At 35.5% G+C, this 23286-nt stretch overlaps 1 protein-coding gene across 16 annotated transcripts in view; it reads right to left on the reverse strand.

Annotated features, from left to right (window-relative positions):
* ANKRD28 (ankyrin repeat domain 28) overlaps nt 1-23286 on the reverse strand; it is a 172177-nt gene that overhangs the window by 115064 nt on the left and 33827 nt on the right. For 2 of the 16 annotated variants that reach the window (XM_036266216.1, XM_036266221.1), the window contains exons 1-3: nt 14360-14424; nt 14207-14279; nt 6254-6314 (exon numbers count right to left, since the gene is read on the reverse strand). Coding sequence is in view for 8 of the 16 variants with exons in the window: in XM_036266209.1 (XP_036122102.1) it covers nt 4338-4392; nt 6254-6297 (99 nt within the window). In the remaining 8 variants the exon portion in view is untranslated. Of the gene's footprint in view, nt 1-4337; nt 4393-6253; nt 6315-7414; nt 7585-14206; nt 14280-14359; nt 14425-20321; nt 20366-23286 lie in introns of those variants that run through there. The other 14 variants (XM_036266215.1, XM_036266214.1, XM_036266213.1 and 11 more) reach the window with 12 other exon arrangements.

The following is a 23286-nucleotide window of genomic DNA, read 5'->3' on the forward strand; positions in this document are numbered from 1 at the left end:
CTACCTTTATTGGGAAAATGTAGTATATAATACACATAACATACAAAATACGTGTTAATTGACTGTTCACGTTATCATAAGGTTTGTGAAGGTCAACAGTAGGCTATTAGTAGTTTAACTACTAATAGGAGTAAAAAATTATATAGATTTTTAACTGTTCAGGGGAGAGGGAAGGTCAGTGCCCCAACCCCATACTGTTCAAGGGTCATCTGCGTATTTAAAAGCTTATGAATTCAAAATCCTTTTAAAATATCTGATTTAATTCTCTGCATGTAATATATTTATAATCTAGGCCATTTAAAAATATTTATCCAATCATATTTTCAAAATGGCTGACAACCAATATTACCTGAAGATCTCAAGTGGTTTGACCTAACTGGTTATGTTACAATGGTTAAATAATAAACTGTTAACCATTCCATCATTAATAGTATATATTGCATATTGTTAACACATTATTAGTATGACATATTATTAATCTGATGTGTTCTTTGCAAAGACCTATACTCAGCATCCATTATTCCCACCTTCCATTCTACTAAAACATTCAGTTTTTAGCTAAGTACAGAGCCTCACAACAAACACTATACTTCTCAGCCTCCCTTGTAGCTGGGAGCCACATGACAAAATTCTGACTAGTATTTTAATTAGTAGAGAGGAGCTGGGTGGTTTCCAGAAAACGTCTTAAAAGGATACAAGGCATATACATCTTACTTCCTCGAACAGTAGGCTAGAGAGGATCTAAGTCCCTGAGGATTGTGTGATAGAATTGCCATAAAATCCCTGGGCTGCCTACTTCCCAACTTTTATGTTAGAGAGAAATCATTCTGCCTTGTTTAATCATTGCAATTTTGAGTTTCTTTTACTTGGAGCTCAACCTAACTCTAAGTGATAATCCTACTCTTCCTTTAAACATTAATCACTGGGTATCTATCTTTCCAGCCCTATTCTTCTACCCTCCACATTTTAGTCCAGTGTAGTTTCTTAAATATTCAACAAATAAAACAAATTACAAACATTAGCTGATACAAACTGTAACAGAAACAATAACTGGTCAGAAAACAGCTTAAGAACAAGCCACTACATTATCCTGAGTAAGTGAGGGAAAAGGAAACAAACATTTATCACAAATATTCTCACTAAATTCTCTATCACTATTATCCAATTTATATATGGGAAATGGAAATTCAGTAACATCTAGTCAGTCAATGACTCATCTATTTATCTGTATTTATTCATCATCTACTATGTGCCAGGATTCCTACTAGGCTAAGGAAATTAAAATGTCAATCCTTATTCTAATAGAGCTTGCACACAAATAAATATTATATAACTGCCAACTGTGATAAAATGTAGAAGAAAAAAAACTAAAGGGAAAGGAACTAGAGGAAGGTCCATGTGGCCGGAGCAGTCATGAGGGACAATGGCAAATGTAGCTGGAGAAATAGGTAAACTCAGATTATATATGGCCTTGAACAACAATGTAAGCCAAGTTATAAAACTTGTATTTTTAATTAAATGATTGATAAGTCATTAACAAATTTTAAGCAAGACAGTCATCATGGTTTGCTTTAGACTGGATGTAGGAATGAGGGAAAAGCAGGTGTTCACAAACAACTCCCAGATTTTTACTTAAGCAACTAGTGGCCTTCTTCAGTTTCCAAATTTATAAAATGAGGAATATGATTTATTATTATCATGTCTAAGGTCCCTTCAAGCTCTAAACCAGTTTAAAATCTTAATCCAAAGTCTGTATCTTAGTATCTACTCTCATGATTTGAAAACAAAATGTTAACAATCTCAAAGTTGCCTAATTCTAGGTGAGTGTAAAAAAATTCCTCAAGGATAGTGAGATTTGGTTCGATCCTCCTCAAACTCCTGTACACTGAAATAACCTAAAAACATTTTGGTAAGAATACTTTATTTTTAAAACACTAACTAAAATTACAATAGCAACTGGGTTAGGTGATCTCTTTTATTCTGAGTTAGGTAAAGTCTTCTCTTCCCTAAATTTGTTTTGTTAATCAAAATATAGCCCTGGCCAGTTTGGCTCACTGGTTAGAGCGTCGGCCTATGGACCAGAGAGTCCCGGGTTCGGTTCCCACTAAGGGTGCGTATCTCGGTTGCGGTTTGTCCCCAGCCCGGTTGGGGTTGTGTGGGTGGCAGCCACTCGGTGTGTCTCTCTGTCTATATTTCTCTCTCTCTCTTCCCCCTTTTCTCCCTCCCGCTCTGAAGATAAATGCAAAAATGTCCTCGGGTGGGTATAAAAACATATATATATATATGTATATGTATGTGTATATATATGTATATGTATGTGTGTGTGTGTGTGTGTATATATATATACTGACCACGTGTGTGTGTGTGTGTGTGTGTGTGTGTGTATATATATATATACACACTGACCATCAAAAATGAAAGAAACTGTTTTACAAGTCCTAATCCCTCACAATATTCAACATACCTTCTGTATATATACTCAAAATTAAAATGTGGTGTTGTAAGTTCACACTAAAATTGTATAGTGCAGATCTCCTTAAGAAACTCTCATATCATTCTTTATAATAATAGAGTATTAGATCTATTTCATAAATACCTATCTAGGTATTTGATTCCATAATTTTATATTAATATTTTCAAGTAAACAAGCCATCCAACTGGCATGTTATCTTTTTTAAATGTATTAATTTATTGATTTGAGAGCGAATAATGCCAGTCCTTCTCAAACTCTCAAAAAAATTGAGAAAGGAACACTTCCAAACTCATTTATGAAGCCAGCATTAACCCTGATACCAAAGCCAGATAAAGACACAAGAAAAGAAAATTACAATTCAACATTTCTGATGAACACATACAAAAAGCTCCACAAAATACTAGCAAACCTAATTCGGCAGCACATTAAAAGACTCATGCACCATAACCAAATAGGATTTAAATCTTGGAATGCAATCATGATTCATCATACAAAAATCAAGTAATGTGTCACAAGACATTAACAGAATGGAAAAAAAAAAAATCACACGATCATCTCAGTAGATACAGGAAATACATTCGAAAAATTTTAACACCCTTTCATGATAAAAAACTTGCAACCACCTAGGAATAGAAGGAAATTACCTTAACATAATACAGGTCACACATAAAAGCCCACAAATTCAATGGTGAAAGCTTTTCCTCTGAGATCAGAACATGACAAGTATGTTGTTCACTTTCACTACTGCTTTGTAACATAGTACTGAAATGTCTGGCCAGACCAATTAGACAAGAAAAAGAAATAAATGGCATCCAAATCAACAAGGAAAAGATAAAACTATCTCTTTGCCGATGACATGATCTTACATAGAAAACCCTTAAGACTCCACACACACTCAAATGTTAGAACAAATTAATGGATTCAGTAAAGGTGCAGGATACAAAAATCAACAAAGATTAGCTTTGTTTTTATATTCTAAGAGAGGACTATCTGAAAAAAAAATTTAGAAAATCTCATCTACAGTAGCATCATAAACCATAAAACACTTGGGAATAACCTTAACTAAGGAGGCAAAGGACTTGTAAACTAAGAATTACAAAACATAAATGAAATTTAAAATGATATAAATAAATGGAAAGATATCCTGTATTCATGGATTGGAAGATATAATATTGTCAAAAAAAAACGGGGAATGATAAAGGACAGGGGAATAACTGTAAAACAGAGTATTAGATGAAGATCACACAAAAGGAAAAAGTGGGGAGATTTTGATAGGAGATAGAAAAATTATCTTGAGTTATAAAGAAAGGATCTTTGTCCTCAGAAACAAAGTATGGGGAAGGTTGATATGGGTAAGTAAGCTGGTAAAGAGAACAGATAAAGTTAAAAATGAAAGAACTGTTTAGCAGTTGAAAGTAATGGGTTGTGGGGCCTAGGCTGGAAATAACAAAAATACAGAAGTGAAGATAGTTTCAGTACATGAGACAAGTTGGAGAATGTGGTCATTAGAATTATGTGGCTAGAGCCACAAAGAGAGGACCATTGGTGTGGAGGTTGTTAAATTGTCAAGTATGATGTTCAAAATGTCATCTATAAAGAAATGAAATCGCCTAGATGGCTGAGACAACTATGATCCAGATGTAGAAATGGGGAGTGCAATTTGACAGACAATAGCAACAAGAAATAGCAGGCTCACCTACACAGACGGCATGTGCCTCAAGAGAAGGTAGGTAGACTAGTATAGTAAATGGAGGACTAGAAAAATGCTGACTCCACTCCCCTCCCTCCTCCCAACACACACACACACAGAGAGAGGGAGAGAGAGAGGGAGAGGGGGAGAGAGGGGTGCATTTCCAAGATATACTGGCTTTGAATAAGGAACAGTTGCCACTTGAAGAGACTTCTGGAGAAGCACGTACCTACAAAAACAATGAGTTTCAGTTAACACAGGAGATGGAATAGGCTTTCTAGGAAGAGTGTAGATTCAAGTTATAAATGAGAAGTTAAGGTCTAAACCAATATTCAAATGACTTTTCAGATTTGAGTTTGAAACCATTATTTCCTTTCAAAAGTATGCAAGCAAAAAATGTTAAGCTCAATGTAACAATACAGGTAGTTTTCTAAAATATACCCAATATGCCAAAACTAGGGAGGAGGGGGGACTACTCAGTTGTCAAGTATGCAGTACTTGATTACCTCAAGAAGTAGTTTGAAATTAAGCAAAAGTATTTATCATTCAGACTGGATTAAAGGTCTGACTAAAAGAGTTTTTTAAGTTGTGTTACTTTCAAATATCCTATTTGATCTGTCTCTCATTAGTGTAATTTTTGGCTGGGATTTATGTTAACTACCAGCGTCTCTGGCATATGACTTACATGCTATCAGGCCGAGGATAAACACACTTCTGAAATACAATGATATTATTAATTGCAGAATTAATACTCTTTCAGCAACTTAGGCCAAAGTAGGCTCAAAGACAAATTAGACCCAATATTATAAATTAGTAGAGTATAAAATTTTTATTTTAAACAGGTTAAATTTCTGCCTTCCCTTTAAAAAAACCGAGGAAAGGTTATTTCCCATTCATTCTGGTTTCTACAATGTGGTGACACTGGAGTAAATGTAGCATCAAGTTACTGGACTTTAAAGACTAAAGGGAGGAAAATTTCAATTTAAAAATAAGTTGCTATGGTTACCAACTGTTTACCTTTATAAGCAATAATTACATGAGATGCCCAAGGAATTCCCACAAGTGCAGGAAGATCAGTAGCTGAGTGTACACTAGTTATTTTACATACAAACTGAGACATACACCAAGTCCATTTCAAAGAAGTTATGGTTTTGGAAACACTAAAGAAAATGATTCACATCCCTCTAAACTGTGGAAGGGTGGAGACAAAAATTCTGAACGTAACTATTTTAAAATCTAAGTGATGACTCAGAGTTTAGAACATTTTTCATATTTTTGTTCTTTATTAAAGAATGCTATCTGAAATTATCAAATTTTGTCAACTTCTATTGTTGAAATAAAGAAAAGATGTTTTTAATGTATTTTGGGTATGGAATTTGTTTGCATAAATAGATTTTAATGCCCTTGATAAACTTGTAAAAAGCTATGCTTATAACTTAATATTACTTCAGAGTAAAGCAACGTTGATTCCTTTAAATATGGTCAATTTTTAACTTCTTAAATGGAAAGAAGGGCCCCTGTCAGAATTAATAATGAGCGCATTATTGACTTAACCAGGTACTTAAACCTGCCTTTCTTTCATTATTATATTACACATTTTTTTATCTGTTATGTTCACAATCAGAACATTCAATATTAGGAAAATACCTATAAATCTTTTGACCACAATATAATTCTAATGTGATTTTAAAATAATAAGGCTCATCATTACATCATAATGGGCTTTCCACAACATGTCTACTTTTCTGCATAATAGACTATCAAATGTTTGTTATTTACTATTAGGGCTATCCTAAACTAAAACAAAATAGCTTGTTACACTCAACTTATTTAAACAATAAAGAGACTTATCATCATAAATAACATATAGTGGCCCTAAGATGACACCTAGCTCCTTCCAGCTTTTCTGTCAGATACAGCACGGACCTTGGGATAATTCCCTTCCTAGTCACAAGGTATCTGATTTCAAGGTATCATATCAGACACGTATTGTGCAGTTAGAACAAGGACCTTTCCAGACATGTGACCAGAGTTGGCACACATGTCCCTTTCCAAACAAAGGTAGAGTAGGATTACCATGATTCACTTACACTATTAGGGATTTCTCCAAGTCACGTGGGACAGAGGTGGGCATCCAAACAAAACTGGAGGCTTGCAAGGAAGGAAGTAGATTATGGCCAGTGAGCAGGCAACCAAAAGTACATTATGTACTACACAGAAAAATTAAATCTTGGCATTTTATTTCAATAGTTTAATTTTCCCACCATTATGAATTAATCACAACACAATATACTGAACAATACCTTGAGAACTCTAGAGATTTAATTTTAAAAGGGAAAAAAAATCATTCATCACTTATTTATCTTAAAATGGACTAAAGGCAATCATTTGATAAATTCCACTGACAAAAGAGATTATTTTATACCTTAGAATATGAAATAATAAATTACACTTTAATTCTGACAAATTAAAACAAAGGTTTTATCTCAAAAATGTTTCCTAGTAATCTCACTTTTCTCCTCTAGGAAAAGTAAGGCTAATGACTATACATAGGTCAGATTGCATCTAGAGTATTGAGATGAGAACACATTCAAAGAGGGTAGTAACCAGGATGAGGGTGGACCTAAAAACCATGTTGTGCTTGGCCAGTGTGGCTCAGTGGATTGAGTGTCCTCCCATGGACTGAGAGGTCCTGGTTCGATCCCTGGTCAGGGCATATACCCAGGTTGTGGGCTTGATCTCCAGTTGGGGGTGGGAGGGCATGTAGGAGGCAGCCAATCGATGTTATCTCTCACATCGATGTTCCTTTCTCTCTCTCCCTTCCTCTCTCTAAAAAGTCAATAAAAACATATGAAAAAAATTTTAACCATGGAAGCGGAAAGTATTTTGTCTGTAATGGAGTCAGGTAGAATATGACAGCTTTAAAATATCTGAAGTGCTGTCATTGTGAAGCAATACCAAATTGCATAGTTATGAAGATAAGAACTAGGATCAAGGGGCTTGGCTGGGTAGCTCAGGTGGATAGCGCATCATCCTGATATGCCAAGGTTGCAGGTTCAAACTCCAGTCAGGGCACATACAAACAGCAATCAATTAATGCATAAAAATGTGGAACAACAAATTGATGTTTTGCTCTCTCTTTCAAATCAATTTTTACAAAAGGAATGAGGATCAATTAACAATAAATAACAAGCAGGAAGATGAAATCTGGTTCAATATAAGATAGTACTTTTTATCTAGCATTATTTTACCTGATGAAACAATGTTGGCTGCTCATATGGGGCAGGGATGAACATTCTAGCCAACCTGAATACCTGATGGTTCTATGCACTTTATGTGCAGTTAGTTGTAACAACATACTTGCAAAGTAGTTTTTAATTGTAATTTCACAGATAAAAGTCTGCACTGGACAAGTAAAACACTGAAAAGAAAAAAAAAAATCACATGGCTAAGAAGTGTAGAATACAGGATTCTAATCCAGGACCATCTGTCTCCAAAGCTGGCTCTTCTCACACATCACAAGCTCAGAGAAGTTAAATTAGCAGTTGTTAAGGAAGCATATGGGATTTCTGAGTTGGTGAAAACTGAATATCATCTGATTTGTAGTCCCTTTCAAAATTAAGATGCCAGAAATGAAAAGTATTACTTCCTTCCATTTGTAGGAGCACTTCCTACTTTAAGAATGCTTTCACAGCCCTGGCCAGTTTGGCTCAGCGGTTAGAGCGTCGGCCTGCGGTCCAGAGAGACCCGGGTTGGGTTCCCGCTAAGGGCGCGTACTTCGGTTGCAAGTTTGTCCCCGGCCCTGGTTGGTCGTGCGGGTGGCAGCCACTCGATGTGTCTCTTCACGTCGATGTTTCTCTCTCTCCCTCCCTTTCTCTCTCTCCCTCCCACTCTATCTGTACAAAAAATGGAAAAATATCCTCGGGTGAGGATAAAAAAAAAAGAATGCTTTCACATCTAATCTCACAAAAAATGCTTTAAGGTAAGTAAGCTGGGCAGCATTATCTCTTGGCATTCTACCTCAGAAAGAAAGAGGACAACAAAGATGAATTCCTTCAACTTCCTTCTGATTGATTTTCAAACATATTTGTTTGTATTTTCAACTTTTGCCCTCTGATATTTCATTCAGTGGTCATTTATTAAGCACTTTATTTTTTTATATCCTCACCCAAGGATGTGTTTTTTAAATTGATTTTAAAGAGAGGAAGGAAGGGGGAGAGAGAGAGAAACATCAACATATAGAGAAACATTGCTTGGTTACCTCTTGTATGTGCCCCCACTCGTGATTGAACCCACAACCTAGGTATGTGCCCTGACCAGGAATCAAACCTGCGACCTTTTGGTGTACGGGACGATGCCCCAAGCAACTGAGCCACCTGGCCAGGGCCAAGCACATTTTAACATGTCTGGTACCAAACCTCATTGATTTTACAGTCTGATGGGAAAAGCTTCTCTTCACATAGGAAAAAATAAGTTTATTAAAAAATATTTCCATCTTCTTACAGACCTTACTTTATCAATTCTGATTCCTTTCTTATATCACACTTTGATTTATCCCTCACTGCTGTCTCTGTTCCTTCCTCCTGACCTATAGAAAACTTCTTTGCCTCCCTAACAAGGTACCACTCCATTTTTGCTTGTTTCACCCTACTGTAATCTGACTTCATACTCATCACTCAATTTAAATTGCTCTAAGGTCACCGATGATTACCTACTGCAAAATCTTCACTTTTCTCAACTACTCTATAACACTGGATACCAGTGATCTTTATTAAACTCTTTTCTTGCTACCTCCATAAAAAGATCACCTATTTTTCTCTACCTTCTTTTCTGACCCCTTTTACTTGGCTTTTCTTTCACCACATGTACTTAAATACTGACTTTCCTTTCAGCCTGTTTTTCCCTCCTGGTCTATAATCTCTGCCTAGACAATCTCATCTATTTCTATAGTATCAGCCATTACCTATGTGATACTTCTAAGTCTTTATTTCCAGTCCTAACCTCCAGACTCAACTTCCAAATGCCCAACAGGCCATTATACCTGCATATTCATATTATCTCAGATTCTGCATGCCAAAATTCAACTTATCATCTCTAGTTCACTCTCCCAAAGTGTTCTTTTTATGAAATTTCTAGGATGGTTAATAGTAATGGCACCACCAATACACAGTTAACACAGATCATAAAAATAATTATCTGGAAGCCTTGCCATATTTTATCTCCCACTTCTATTAGTCACCCAAGTTCTAGGCATTTTACCAAAACACTTCCTGAACTCTCTCTCCCCTCATAGTGACCTACTTCAGACTCACTTCAGTCTTCACATGAGTTATCAAAACTACCACATCAACTCTTGGCTCAATCCTTTCTTTAGTTCTACCTATTCTGGCAGCAGACGTAGGTTATTTCACAAGAACCTCTTCCTTTACGGAGCACATCTGATCCAGACATATTCAGGAGACCCAGGACTGGCCAAAGTACCACCTGCCTACTCCTGCCACATGTTTAGTTCAGGCAAGAACATACAACCACAGCCTTTCTCAGGATCTTCCTCAGGACTTAACTTTCCTGCCTAGGCTATCAGGAAAGATACTCTTTTCTTTGGGGATTATACATAAGGACAATGTAAGCTAACCTACCTATAGGAGGAAAAAAAGAGCAAAGTTTAAAAAGGGAAGGGGGTCATGGAAAATCTGCTGTCACCAAGTTCTGGATCTGGCTGTGCCTGACCATTCCTATCACCTGGCCAATAAATTTCCTTTCGCATTTAAGCCACTTTGAATTGTGATGTCTGTCATTTGTAACCAAGAGTCCTGATAAAAATTCTCTATACCATCCATTACTTTTATAAACCATAAAGTGTTATTTGCCTGCTTTTATTTAGTCAACTAAATTTTATTAGAGTACACCATACTGAAGACATCCACTACCACCTTGTCTTTGTTTCACATATATAAATGTACTTGTTGCAATTCAAACAAACCAGGTCATTTCAAGCAGCTGTGACTTTGTACATAATGTTCCCTGTGCCTAGAATGCTCCCTTCTGACCCGTTTATCCACAAAATATATAGTAGGGCTGTACAAAACAAGGCTGAAAAAATTAGATGGGCCAAACCATGAAGCCCTTGAATGCCATTGAAGTATGTACATTTTAACCTACCGAATGACTGGGAGCTCACTGCGAAATTTTAAATCAAGAAGTGATACAATCATAATTGTATCTTAGAGGCCTTGTTGTGAATGGCCTAAAATGAGGTGAAAACAAAGTCAGAGAAAACAACAGTAGGCTATTGCAATGGTGTAAGCCAGAGGCCACAAGGGATAGTGAAAGGAGTAAATTGGGACTGGTGTGGCTCAGTGGTTGAGCACAGACCCATGCACCAAGAGGTTGCTGGTTCGATTCCTGGTCAGGGCACATGCCCAGGTTGTGGGCTAAACCCTCATTTGGGGAAATGCAGGAGGTGGCCAGTTGATGTTCCCTCTCATTGATGTTTCTAGCTCTCTCTCCCTCTCCTTTCCTCTCTCTCTAAAAATAAATAAAGAAAAAAAATTTTTTTAATATACAGTATCTAGGATGGGGCAAAAGTAGGTTTACAATTGTTTGTATGGAAAATAATACAATAACTGATAAATAATGCAAGAATAATGTTTCACGTACTCACAACTGTAAACTTACTTTTGCCCCACCCTGTATATCATAAAAAGAAATTGAATAATATCTAGAAACCAAAAATTTTAAGAATTTTTTAAAATATGGGACAATACTCATAAAAATGTTAAGTGGAACACAATACTATATGCAATATGATTCTAATGATGTTAAACAATGAAGGCCAGAAGGATTTTTTTCCTTTTTGTTGATTTTATTGGGTAATACTGGTTAACAAAATCATACAGGTTCCAGGTGCACAATTCTACAACATATCATCTATACACTGTATTGTGTTTTCACCACCCCAAATCAAGTCTCCTTCCATCACCATTTATCCCAATACCCTCTTCCACCTCTCCCCACCACCCCACCCCCAGCAATCACCACACTATTGCCCATGTCCATGAGTTCTTCTTTTTTTAATCAACCCTTACCTCCTCCACCTAGTCCACCCCACCCCCTCCGCCCTTGAAAGCTGTCAGCCTGCTCTCTCTGAGTCTGTATCTATTTTGTTTGTTGGATCATTTTGTTCATTAGATTCCATATATGAGTGAAATTATATGGTACTTGTCTTTCTCTGACTGGCTTATTTCACTTAGCATAATGCTCTCTAGGTCCATCCATGCTACTGCAAAGGGTAAGAGACTTTTTAAAAATAGCAACAACAATAGATTAGTTAAATCCATGGCAGGATTCTGGGTAATTTGTTCTTTCCTTCATAAGTCTACACATTTGTTCTTTTCTGAGTAACACCACTCCTTAGTCACAATTTGCTAAACTCAATCACTACTTTACAAGTAAGAAAAATAAGTCCTGCAGGGGTTATGCGACAAAAATGCACATTCCAATAAGTAATAAGAATTAGGACCAAAACTTGAACACTCAGATGTAAAGACTCACCAATAAAAAGCAAACCTGTGAAGTGAAAGCCATTTAACCCACAGCTAAAGAGAACCTAGAATAGTTGGGCCCTTAATGTAGAATGAAGCTGTTGAGAATTTAAACTTGCTGAGTTATATTAACAGCCTCTAAATTCATACCTCAAAAACATCAAATAGCTAGTGAAGAACAGACTACAAGAAGGTGTCATTTAAAATGCTTTTTTGTATAACTTTGTTTTTCTATAAATAATTCTTCAAAGAACAGAAAAGGAAATGACACTAGATTGGAGAAAGAAGGCCTCAGAGAAAGGTGTTAAGAGAAACTGATGTTCCAGAGTCCGTACTTACTTTACCCTTTAAAATGTAAGTGCATGATTTATTACATCGTTATTATTTCCTTTGAATTGGGATCCCCACAACCTTGTTACACCTCAAGTAAATTTTACAGAATTAAGTATTTAATTCATTCAAACATGATAACTATCAAAAAGTCACTTAGTAACTAACAAAATAATTTGAATATAATATTGTGAAACAAAAGGCTTCAATGAAAGGAGTTTCTCCTACTGGATAGGAGAGAATGATCATCAATGCAACTTTAAAAGCCTGAGCTATCTGTATTTTTTTTGTAACATCACCAGTTAAGAAGCTGTGTTTTATTTGGATGTCACTTAAATTATAGTACCATCTAAAAAAAACTAAAAACATCTAAAATGTTTGTAAGGTGGTAGATTAAAGATTATATTAGAAAATCTAGTCAAGTATATATAGCTCTTAATCATTTCATATACAAGGATTTATCATTTAAAAAAATAATTATTATATATTATATCCAAATGATGGTTATACTTCACTAGTTTTAATTTGCCCATCTTTATGACCAACTATATACCACTATTATAATTTCATTGTTCTTTATGATGAATTTTAAAACGATTCCTTATGTAAATTTATAGTTTGCAGAAACCAATGCAAACGCACCACCCAGTGGTAAAAGATGAAAATTACAACTTATACAGTAATCAAATAGCAAAAAGTAGTTGAATTTATGACTCTGCCTAGTCTCCAACATACATTTCCAGGAAAGAAAAAATAAATGGGCAATATATTATTGACAGTGTCTGCTATTTGTTACCACTTTCCCAATCAAATCTTATTCTTACTCTCTTAAGTTCAACTTTTCTTTTTCTGACTTGCCCATCCATTACCCAAATGCTTGATTGAATCAGGATAGGAGTATTTCAAGATTCATCCAAAGCCTTAATTGAGCCACAGGTTAGAAAAATGATTTATAAAGAAGAGAAATAAGGTATGTGCCGTGAATTTCCAATGGAATTCTAGTCAATAAGAGCCATTCAAGGTATCGACAAATGAGAGGCATATGTTGTTGTTGTTTTAATTTGGTAGACAATTCTGAAAGGCCAGATAAAGATTCACAACTGGTTAATTCATACAGAATTCAGAACTTTTACAGAAAATATTAATCTTTAATTATAGCAATTATTCCAATTTGAAGAACAAAATCTAGTAAATAATGTTTTCCCAATAATTTGCTCCCCTCCTACCAGAATACAGATGGATAAAATCTTTCAGCTTTCAACATAACAGCTTTCTAATCACCTCCTCGTCTTTAAAAAATGTTTGACTTAAGAACAAATTATAACAGAAACACCAATAAAGGTGATTTTTTTGTTTTGAAACGCCTTTGCATCAAGCCAATTTTATATCAAATGGTATTACCATTTGGATAATAAAATATTTAACAAAAAAGTACAGCAGGTTGCAGCTTGGTAATGGTAAAGAAGCCAAATACTTGGTTACGGTTTCTTCTTTTCTACAGAATCTTTCAATATGCATGAATTTCAAAACCTAAATAATGCCAATAATATCAAACTAGCTTGTATTATCTTCACTAGTACCTTCCTGTCTAAAACCTCTACGTTTTATGAGATTTTTTTTCTAACTACTTTCTCTAAAGCACAAGAGTCACTCACACAAGTGAGGTTCCCTAGTGATTAATGAATGGCTAATAATTATCATTTACAGTGTATACTACAAACATATAACATGTAACAGAATTAGCTATGAGCAAGGTGATGCACATAGCTGGACAAGAGATGAATGAAAACATCTAATAATTCATTAGTTTTTCATGATAAAATAAAACTATTTGTAATACCATTATTTTCAGCTATTTAATATTCTCTTCTCTAAACTACAACACAGAGATTTTAAGCCCCACCACCCAACACACACACACACACCCCTCGCCCCTGAAAATCTATCGTAATTATTAACTTGCTACATTAAGTCTTCCAGGAATACATGGCCTATCACACTTATAAACAAAGTGTCTACAACAAAAGATTTCAGCTAATACTAAGTATTTTTTGCATACACATATGTTTAAAAGCTGTTTATGTTATGAGGAGGCATACATAGCAACAAACTAACAAATTACAAGAGCTGCCTATTTGACTGCAGAGAGACCACCAGAAAATAACCTACCATAAGAGGAATCCCCATACTATTTTCCTCTGGTAGAAGCAGTAGTTGTATTGTTTCAATTCCACTCTCAGGCCTGTAGCAAAAAACAGATATCAAAAGCAAGAATATGCTGGGACCAGAAACGAAGGGCTATATTATAAAAATAACTAGTACCTTAAAACACTGAATTACTGGATAATATTAAAAATCTTACTAATTCAGATCTTGGTTTCACCATTCTACCAAGAAAAAAATTATTATTAATTATTATTTATCTGTGTAATAGGAGTTTTAAAAAAGGTTTTCTTTATATATGAACCAATCAATCTTTACTGTATTCTCAGAAGACACTCAAAATTGGGGTTTGAGTCTTAGAATTCCTAGCACTAACAACAAGACATTTTCATTTTTTGAAAAAGAACTACTCAAATATATATTCACTATGACAATCAAATAATTCCATGGGGTGTCTTAACCTAAGAAACTGTCTATAAAGAATAAAATATTCAATCTATATAATTTCTAAATATTTAAAACATATTCATTTTAGAAATATATAAATTGAAGAAATCATATCTCTCAAAGAGAAACACTGGCAATTATTTCCTATATATGTACTTTTAATCCTCACCCAAGGATTTTTTCCCATTGATGAAGGGGAGAGAAACATGGTTGTGAGAGAGGCACATCAATTGGTTGCCTCCCATAACCAACGTATGTGCCCTTGACTGGAATCAAGCCCGCAACTCTTTGGTCCATGGCCTGCCACTCTAACCGCTGAGCCAAAACCAGCCAGGGCTATATGTATACTTTAAAAATCGTGATGATTACTGCTTAGTAACTTGCCCCATCTTCCTCCCTTTAACAATGTGAACTTTTGCCCATCTCCTTAAATATTCCTCCAAAACATTTTCAATGATTATATATACATAATATTCAAAAGTAATATATTACTGTATTTAATCAATTTCCTAAAATTAAACATTTGGGTTGCATCAATTTTTTAATTTAAAAATTTTTTTTCTTTATTGATTTGAGAGAGAGGAAGGGAGAGGGAGAGACAGAAACATCGATGAGAGAGAATGTTGACTGGCTGCCTCCTGCATGACCCCCACTGTGGATCAGCCCCCCAACCTGGGCATGTACCCTGACTGGAAATCAAACCAGTGACCTCTTGGTGCATGGGCTGATGCTCAACCACTGAGCCACAAAGCCAGGCATTAATTCTTATATAAAAATTTTTCAAGGATTGTATCCCAATAGTTATTTTAATAAAATGGATTGCTTTCAAATAAGTGAAATTATGCCTAAAATATTCTGGAACCATAATTCTTAGGTGCAATGGCCTAGAAAGAACAAATGTCAGAATTAGATTCCCTGTATAAAAGTATATTGTCAACCACATTTCTTATTGGTCTGAAAGAATCATCCGTTTTTAGTATCTTTGTCATTGTGATTACTACTATGTTCTAATATGCCAGTATCTTAGGAGATAGAAACCATCCTGTCCACTCTGGTGAATAGCTCAGAATTTAAACATATTAACTTTGTCATTCTCCTCTTGTCAAAACACTTTATGAACAAATTAACCTCATAAAAAATATTAATGGGTCATTACTTTTATTACTACCCTAATAATGTAATAGACATAGCAGTATTATTAATTTGCCATTTGGTGGCAGCAAATACAAAGAAAGTAAATTTGCAAGCACCTCTAGCTACTGTATTATTACAATACAAGGTTAGTCTTCCCTGAGTCATGTATTTTAAATAAGTTTCAAATAAAAAATAATGCTTCATAGGTTTTAATAGTTACGTAGGTAATCTTAATATTCAAGCTCAAAACAGTATCATGATCAAATTTCTAATTTACTGACTGAAAATAATATCATTGTGCTACTAAACCATTTACAATTAAATTTATAATTTAATTGTAAAACTATGTGATCTTGATGTTTATCAAAAAAAGTAACTGCAAAAGCTTTTATTTATACTAATATATTCAGGGGTGGGCAAAAGTAGGTTAGTAATAATATAATTAATAAATAACACAAGAATAAACTATTTCATGTACTCAAAACTGTAAAGCTAATTTAGCCCTCATGTCCATGTGTGTTTATCATGTAAAAATTACATTTTCTTACTTTAATCAAATTCAGCTAGCCTGTCTTACCACCCCTATGAATAACTTATGCAATAATTATTTAATAACTACTTATGTGCTAAGTACAGCAGTGAACAAGAGAAGTAATTTCTAGCTTCATGAGGCTCAGACAAAAATCCTTCGTATAGTCCTTTCCCCTGACTTGTAATATGGGCTAGTAAAAGACCTGCTTAGAAACCTAAATATTATACAAATATATATACTACAACATTATAGTTTTCCTCTACATATAATTTACAAAAAAACACAGAAAAATTAGAAGGAAATACAACAGAGTTTTAATTTTTGTATTATGATTGTCTTAATCCCTCGTTTTGAAATATCAAGTTATTTCAAAAGAAAAAATGTTTGGTGCCTTTAATTTACTACTGTTTATTCACCACCCCCCCCCAAAATACTAGTAGCTAAAATAACAGAATTACATCAAGCTGAAAAATGTATGTAGAGTATATTTTCACAAAGAATTATCCCATAACAAAGTATGTCGGACTTCTCAGTCACTTACTTATAGAAATCATTGCCAAAATGTCTTATAGTCCAAGACATAAAAAAGCAGGGGCTAGAATCACGAGTGAACTCAAACTAAAACTAAATTTGTGCACATACTGACAGCTTAACCACAGAATTAAGTGCACCTGAATACTGTAAAGACCCAGTTTACCACGACAAGAAGAGCCCATTTACATCAGTATATCCAGCTCTATGGCTTTGCCTATTAGCACACAACAGTAATGAACAATGTCATGTATGAACCTTTCTCACTCACACTGATGATTGGATCTTGTCAGCAGAAGAGAGTTTTCACTTCCTTTTTTTTTTTTTTCAAAGAAGGAGAGAGAGAAACTTCTATGTAAGATAAACTGATCAGTTGCTTCAAACCAGGATCAAACCTGCAAGGTAGGTTTTTGCCCTGACCAGGAATTCAACCCTCGACTTTCGCATGCAGAAGACAATGTTCCAACCAAACCACACTGGCCATGGCTTTATTTTCTTGTTTTACTGTTTTTGTCAACAAGATACAAGATTTTATAGGCTGAAAATTAACACTGGCAATTTCCTATGACCCAACCTAATTAATACCAATTATTCACAACATAAGTTCCTTGAAGGCAGGCACCATTTCTTATTCCCCTCAAAATGCCCAACTTCTTCTTTTTAATTTTTTTTTTCTTTATTGATTTTTTAGAGAGGGTAGAAGGGAGAGGGAGAGAGACAGAAACATTGATGAGAGAACATCAATTGGCCGCCTCCTCCATGCCCCCACTGCGAATAGGCCCACAACCTGGACATGTGCCCTGACCGGGAATAGAACCTGTGACCTCTTGGTGCATGGGTCGATGCTTAACCACTGTGCTACACTGGCCGGGTAAAATACCCATCTTCTAGTAAAGGAGAAAGAGAAGTAAAAAGTAAATTGCCAAGCAGTGCAATAAGTGCTTTGGATAGCAGTTTGTGTGTGTGTACGTGTGTGTGCGTGTATGTTTAAAAGAGGGGCACAGACATACATATGGTTCATTAGAAATCACAAGATATACTAGTCAATGATGAATGATGTCAGGAAAACTGGAAGCTCCCTGGAAAATAAAGTTAAATAGAATTCCTTTGTTCAGTGATCACTATACTGAGATGTAGTGTTTAAAGAAATATAGACTTGGCCGGTTTTGCTCAGTGGTTAGAGTGTCAGCCCTCAGACCAGAGAGTCCCGGGTTTGGCTCCCACTAAGGGCACATACCTCAGTTGCAGTTTGTCGCTGGCCCGGGTTGGCAACCAGTCAATGTCTCTCTCTCACGTTGATGTTTCTCTCTCTCTTTCTTCCCCCCCTCTCCCTCCCGCTCTATCTGAAGATAAATGCAAAAATGTTGGGTGAGGATAAAAAATAATAATAATAATAAAGAAATATAGCCCTATTGACTTCCAATATGATATTGAATAGGAAAGTGGAGAGAGCAGACCATCTCTGCTTTGTTTTTCATCTCAAGGAGAAATCAGTCATTAGTTTCCTAGTACTTTTAGAAGAAACAACAGGCATACAATTTGGAAAGAAAAATAAAACTGCCTGTGTTAGCAGACATAATTGGTTGTCTATATAGAATATCCCATGGAATCTCCAAAAAAGTTCCCAGAACTAGTAAGTAAATTTAGCAAAATAATAAATATAACTATATTTCAACATAGTACCAAGGACTGAAAATCAAAATGTTAAAAGCAGTACCATTTATAATAGCACCGTCAAAATTGAAATACTAAGATATAAATTTAACAAAATATGTGCAGAATCTCTATGCTGAAAACTATAAAATACTGATGAAGGAAATAAAAAACCTAAATAAATGAAGAGAGATACCACATTCATGGATTGAGAAACTCAATACTGTTACAATGTCAGATTTTCCTCTTTTAATCTACAGACTCAATGCAATTACCAATAAAAGTTTCAGTGGTATTTGTAGAAATAAATAAGCTAATTCAAAAACTTATATGGAAAGGCGAAGGAAGTAGAAGAACCAAAACAATTTTTTAAAAGAATGAAGTTGGAGGATTCACCCCTAGAAAGCTACAATAGTCAAGGGATGATAATGAAAGAACAGACACACAGATTTGGTGAAATGGAACGAAGAGCCCAGAAATAGATACACACATATGTGGTCAATTGATTTTTGACAAAGTTGTAAAGGCAATTCAACAGAGAAAAAAAAATCTTTCCAAGAAAACAGTCTACAACAAGTGGATAATCTATTTACCAAAACAACAACAAACCACTTAGACCTCTACCTAATATTATACACAGTAATGAACTCAAAATGTGCCATAGACCTAGATTAGATGTATAACATGAAACTAAAAAATTTCTCGAGGAAAATATAGAAGAAAAATCTTGGTTACTCTGGAATAGGCAAAAATCAAAAGTATAATCCATAGATAAAATACTGATTTATTAAAATTAATCAAAATAAAGAATTTTCTGCTCTTTGAAAGATATTATTGAGAATGAAAATACAGGCCACAGATTGAGAGAATATACTTGCAAATGAGATATCTGACAAACTACTGATATCCACAACAAATAAAAAATTAATGTAACTCAATAGGAAAACCCAATTTTTTAAATGGGTAAAGGATGTAAACAGTTTGACACTTAACCAAAGACATACAGACATGAAGATACATAGACATTAATCATTAGGAAAACACAAATTAAAGCACAATAAGATACTATTACATATCTTCTAGAACGACTTTTCATAAAAACTGCTAATACCGAATGCTGGAGAGAATTCCGAGCAATTAAAATTCTCATACATTACTGGTGGGAATGCAAAATGATACACCACTTTATTATTTTTTTTATCCTCACCTGAGGACATTTTTTGCATTTATCATGGGGGGGGGGCAGACATTGACGTGTAAGAGACACATCGAGTGGTTGCCACCCACACAACCCCAACAGGGCCAGGGACAAACGGCAACCGAGGTACGTGCCCTTAGTGGGAACCAAACCTGGGACTCTCTGGTCCGCAGGCCAACACTCCAACATCTGAGCCAAACCGCGAGGGCTGATACACCACTTTAAAAAACACTTTATAGTTGCTCATAATTATTCATACTATTAATGTGTAACCTAACAATCCTATAACTAGGTATTAACCCAATGAAATAAAAATTCATACTCTCCACCCTGGTTAGTTTGGCTCAGTAGTTAGATCATTGGCCCTCGGACCAAAGGATCCCAGGTTGGATTCCCAGTCAAGGGCACAAACCTGGGCTGAGGATTCGATCCTCAGCTCTGGTCGGGGTCATGCAGGAGGCAACCAATTGATATCTCTCACACTGATGTTTCTCTCTCCCCCATTCCCCCCTCCTTTCCACTCTATCTAAAAAATCAATACAGCCCTGGCCAATTTGGCTCAGCGGTTAGAGCGTCGGCGTGCAGTCCAGAGAGACCTGGGTTCAGTTCCGGTTAAGGGCACGTACCTTGGTTGCAGTCTGTCTCCAGCCCTGGTTGGGTTGTGCCAGTGGCAGCCACTTGATGTGCCCCTTTCACGTCGATGTGTCTCCCCGCCCCCCCACTCTATCTGAACAAAAAATGGAAAAATGTCCTCAGGTGAGGATAAAATACATACATACATACATAAATTTAAAAAAATAAAATGAAAAATCAATAGAAAAATATCCTTGAGTGAGGATTAACAACAAAACTCATACTCACCAAAAATCTGTACATGAACATTTATATTGCCTTTATTCATAATCTCTAAAAAAATGTACTGTGGTAAATCCATATAACAGAATACTACTCAGTTAACAGAAAAGGAACCAATCAATGAATGAACACACCAATAACATGGACAAATCTTAAATACATTATGCTAAGTGAAAGGCTACATACTAAATTATCCTATTTCTTCTGCAAAAGGCAAAACCTTAAGAACAGTAAAGAAATAAGCAAATGCTAGGAGCTGGGGACCTGGGAAGGGGATAAATACAGAGGGGAGCAAAGGAACTTTTAAGGGGGATGGAAATGTTCTATGTTTTTATTGTGGTGGTCATTACATGACTGTATGCATTTGTAAAAGCTCACAAACTGTACACTAATTAGAGTAAATTTAACTACAGCTAAATTATATTTTAATAAAAAGAGAAAAATTATAAATGTATTAGAAGCCACACAAGTTATTTTTATAAATATAATCTCATAGCCCAGCTGCTGTGGCTCAGTGGCTGAGCATCAACCCATGTACCAAGAGGTCACCAGTTCGATTCCTGGTCAAGGTACATGCCCAGGTTGTGGGCCCAATTCCCAGTGGGAGGCATGCAGGAGGTGGCCAATCAATGTTCTTTCTCGTTGATGTTTCTATCTCTCTCTCCCTCTCCCTTCCACTCTCTCTAAAATCAATAAAGAAAAAAAAATTAAAAAATAAAAACCACAAATGAACAATCTCATAATAGGGAACACAGAAATTGATAAGACATAAAAGAATTTCATAAATTTAGTCATTTAAAAATATTAAATTTCACCCTGGCCAGTGTGCCTCAGCAGTCAGGGCATTGGCCCAAGGACCAAAGATTACTATGATACCTCAGATGCGGGTTTGATTCCCAGCCCCAGTGAGGGTCGTGTAGGAGACGGCCAATTGATGTGTCTCTCTCACATCCATGTTTCTCTCCCTCCCTCCTTTCCACTCTATCTAGAAAAAAAGGAAAAAAAGAAAAAACAATGGAAAAAATCCTCAGGTGAGAATTAAATAAAAATTAAAACATTAAATTATACATTGAAAAAATATAATCACAAAGTGAAACAAATGACAAACATAAAAGGAAAAAACACAATTCACTGGAAAAATAGGCAAAAAAATACTAACAAATGGTTCATAGAAAAGGAAACATACAAATGTCTCTTAAATATATAGAGACTTACAACCTAATACAAGAAATTCAAATTAAAACTACATAATATACTACTGTTCATTTTTTAAACTGGCAAAAATCAAGAAGTCTAAAACTGTATGTAGGTCCTAGCGTCAATGAAGTATTAATATAATCTTTATGGGAGAGTAGTTTGTCAATGTCTAGCAAAACTGTGAACGCATATTCTACTGATATGGAAATACATTTTCAGGATATATTTTTAAGTGGAAAAAGCAAGTTTTATTATAATCTGTACTGTATGCTACCTTTTGTGTAAGAAAGAGAGAAAGACATATTTGTATTTGCTTTTATTTGCATATAGAAATGCTAAGGATACATGGGAAACAAGGTTATTTATTTGGAGTGGGTTGCGCAAATTTTACTCCTGGGACACAAAGTGGGAGAAAGACTTCTCAGTTATAGTTTTATCTGGTTTTGATTATTAAATCATGTGAAGGTGGAAGAAAAAACGGGGAGGGAGGAAGAAGAATTTACCCTGATATACAGTATTTGCACATGGTATTTGTAGGTGTTTATCTATGATAAAGAATCTGTCTGGTCTTTGTCCCGGGTACCCATAAGCTTCTAAATCTTTGGAATTTCCTGAGTGATAGGAGGCTTTGTTATTCAGACTGAACCCCTAGAACCATTTCTGGACCTATGCCAATGAGGTGACTTAAGGTAGGCCCCTAGATTGTTCCAGATTGGGGTTGGCCATGCTGGAAAGAACAGCCATGTGGTAAGAGGGTTGGGTCTGTGAACTCCATGATGTTAGCCTGATCACCTAACGTCCTGACCTCTGGGGAGGAGTGAGGGGTTCCAGATTGAGTTCAATCTTGCGGCCATAATTCATCACATCTATAAATTCAATACTTATAAACTGAATTCCCAGTAAATAATCTTGACACTGAAATTGGTTGAACATCAATATACTAAAAGGGTAATGTGTCTAGAGGACATGGAAACTTTGAGTCTGGGATCATCTCAGACCTCACCTCATGTCTCACCCTTTTGGTGGTTCGATTATCTGTCCCTTTTGTTCTATTAAACTGTAATCATAAGTATAACACTTTCCTGAGTTCTGGGAGTCATTCTAGTAAATTATCAAACCTGAAGGGGTGAGAAACCCAAAATTTATAGCCAGTCGGTAGGAAGCGTGGGTGGCCTGGGAACTGTCGAGCTGTATCTAATAACTAAAGTGAAGAGTCTTGGGGAGCACCAAGCCCCTAGCCTGTGAAGTCTACAGAACACATTATTGTAAATGGTCATTCACTGCAACATTGTTTGCATTAGCAAAAAAAAAACTTAGATATATCAACAGGAAACTGGGTACTATGCAGCCAGTATTCTTTAAATACTGATGTGGAATGAACAAAAGATACTGGAGGTAGAGAGGTCATAAAATACATAACAGTGGTCTAGATACTAAAAATTTCTAGGGATAAAGAAGAAAATAATGGTCGGCTATAGTAAGGGAAACGAGATGACTTGGGGGTAATGTGGCTAGGGGTGGAAGGAACAATTTTTACAT

Source organism: Molossus molossus, unplaced genomic scaffold, assembly GCF_014108415.1.
Source record: "Molossus molossus isolate mMolMol1 unplaced genomic scaffold, mMolMol1.p scaffold_m16_p_18, whole genome shotgun sequence".
In the NCBI taxonomy this organism is placed as follows: domain Eukaryota; kingdom Metazoa; phylum Chordata; class Mammalia; order Chiroptera; family Molossidae; genus Molossus; species Molossus molossus.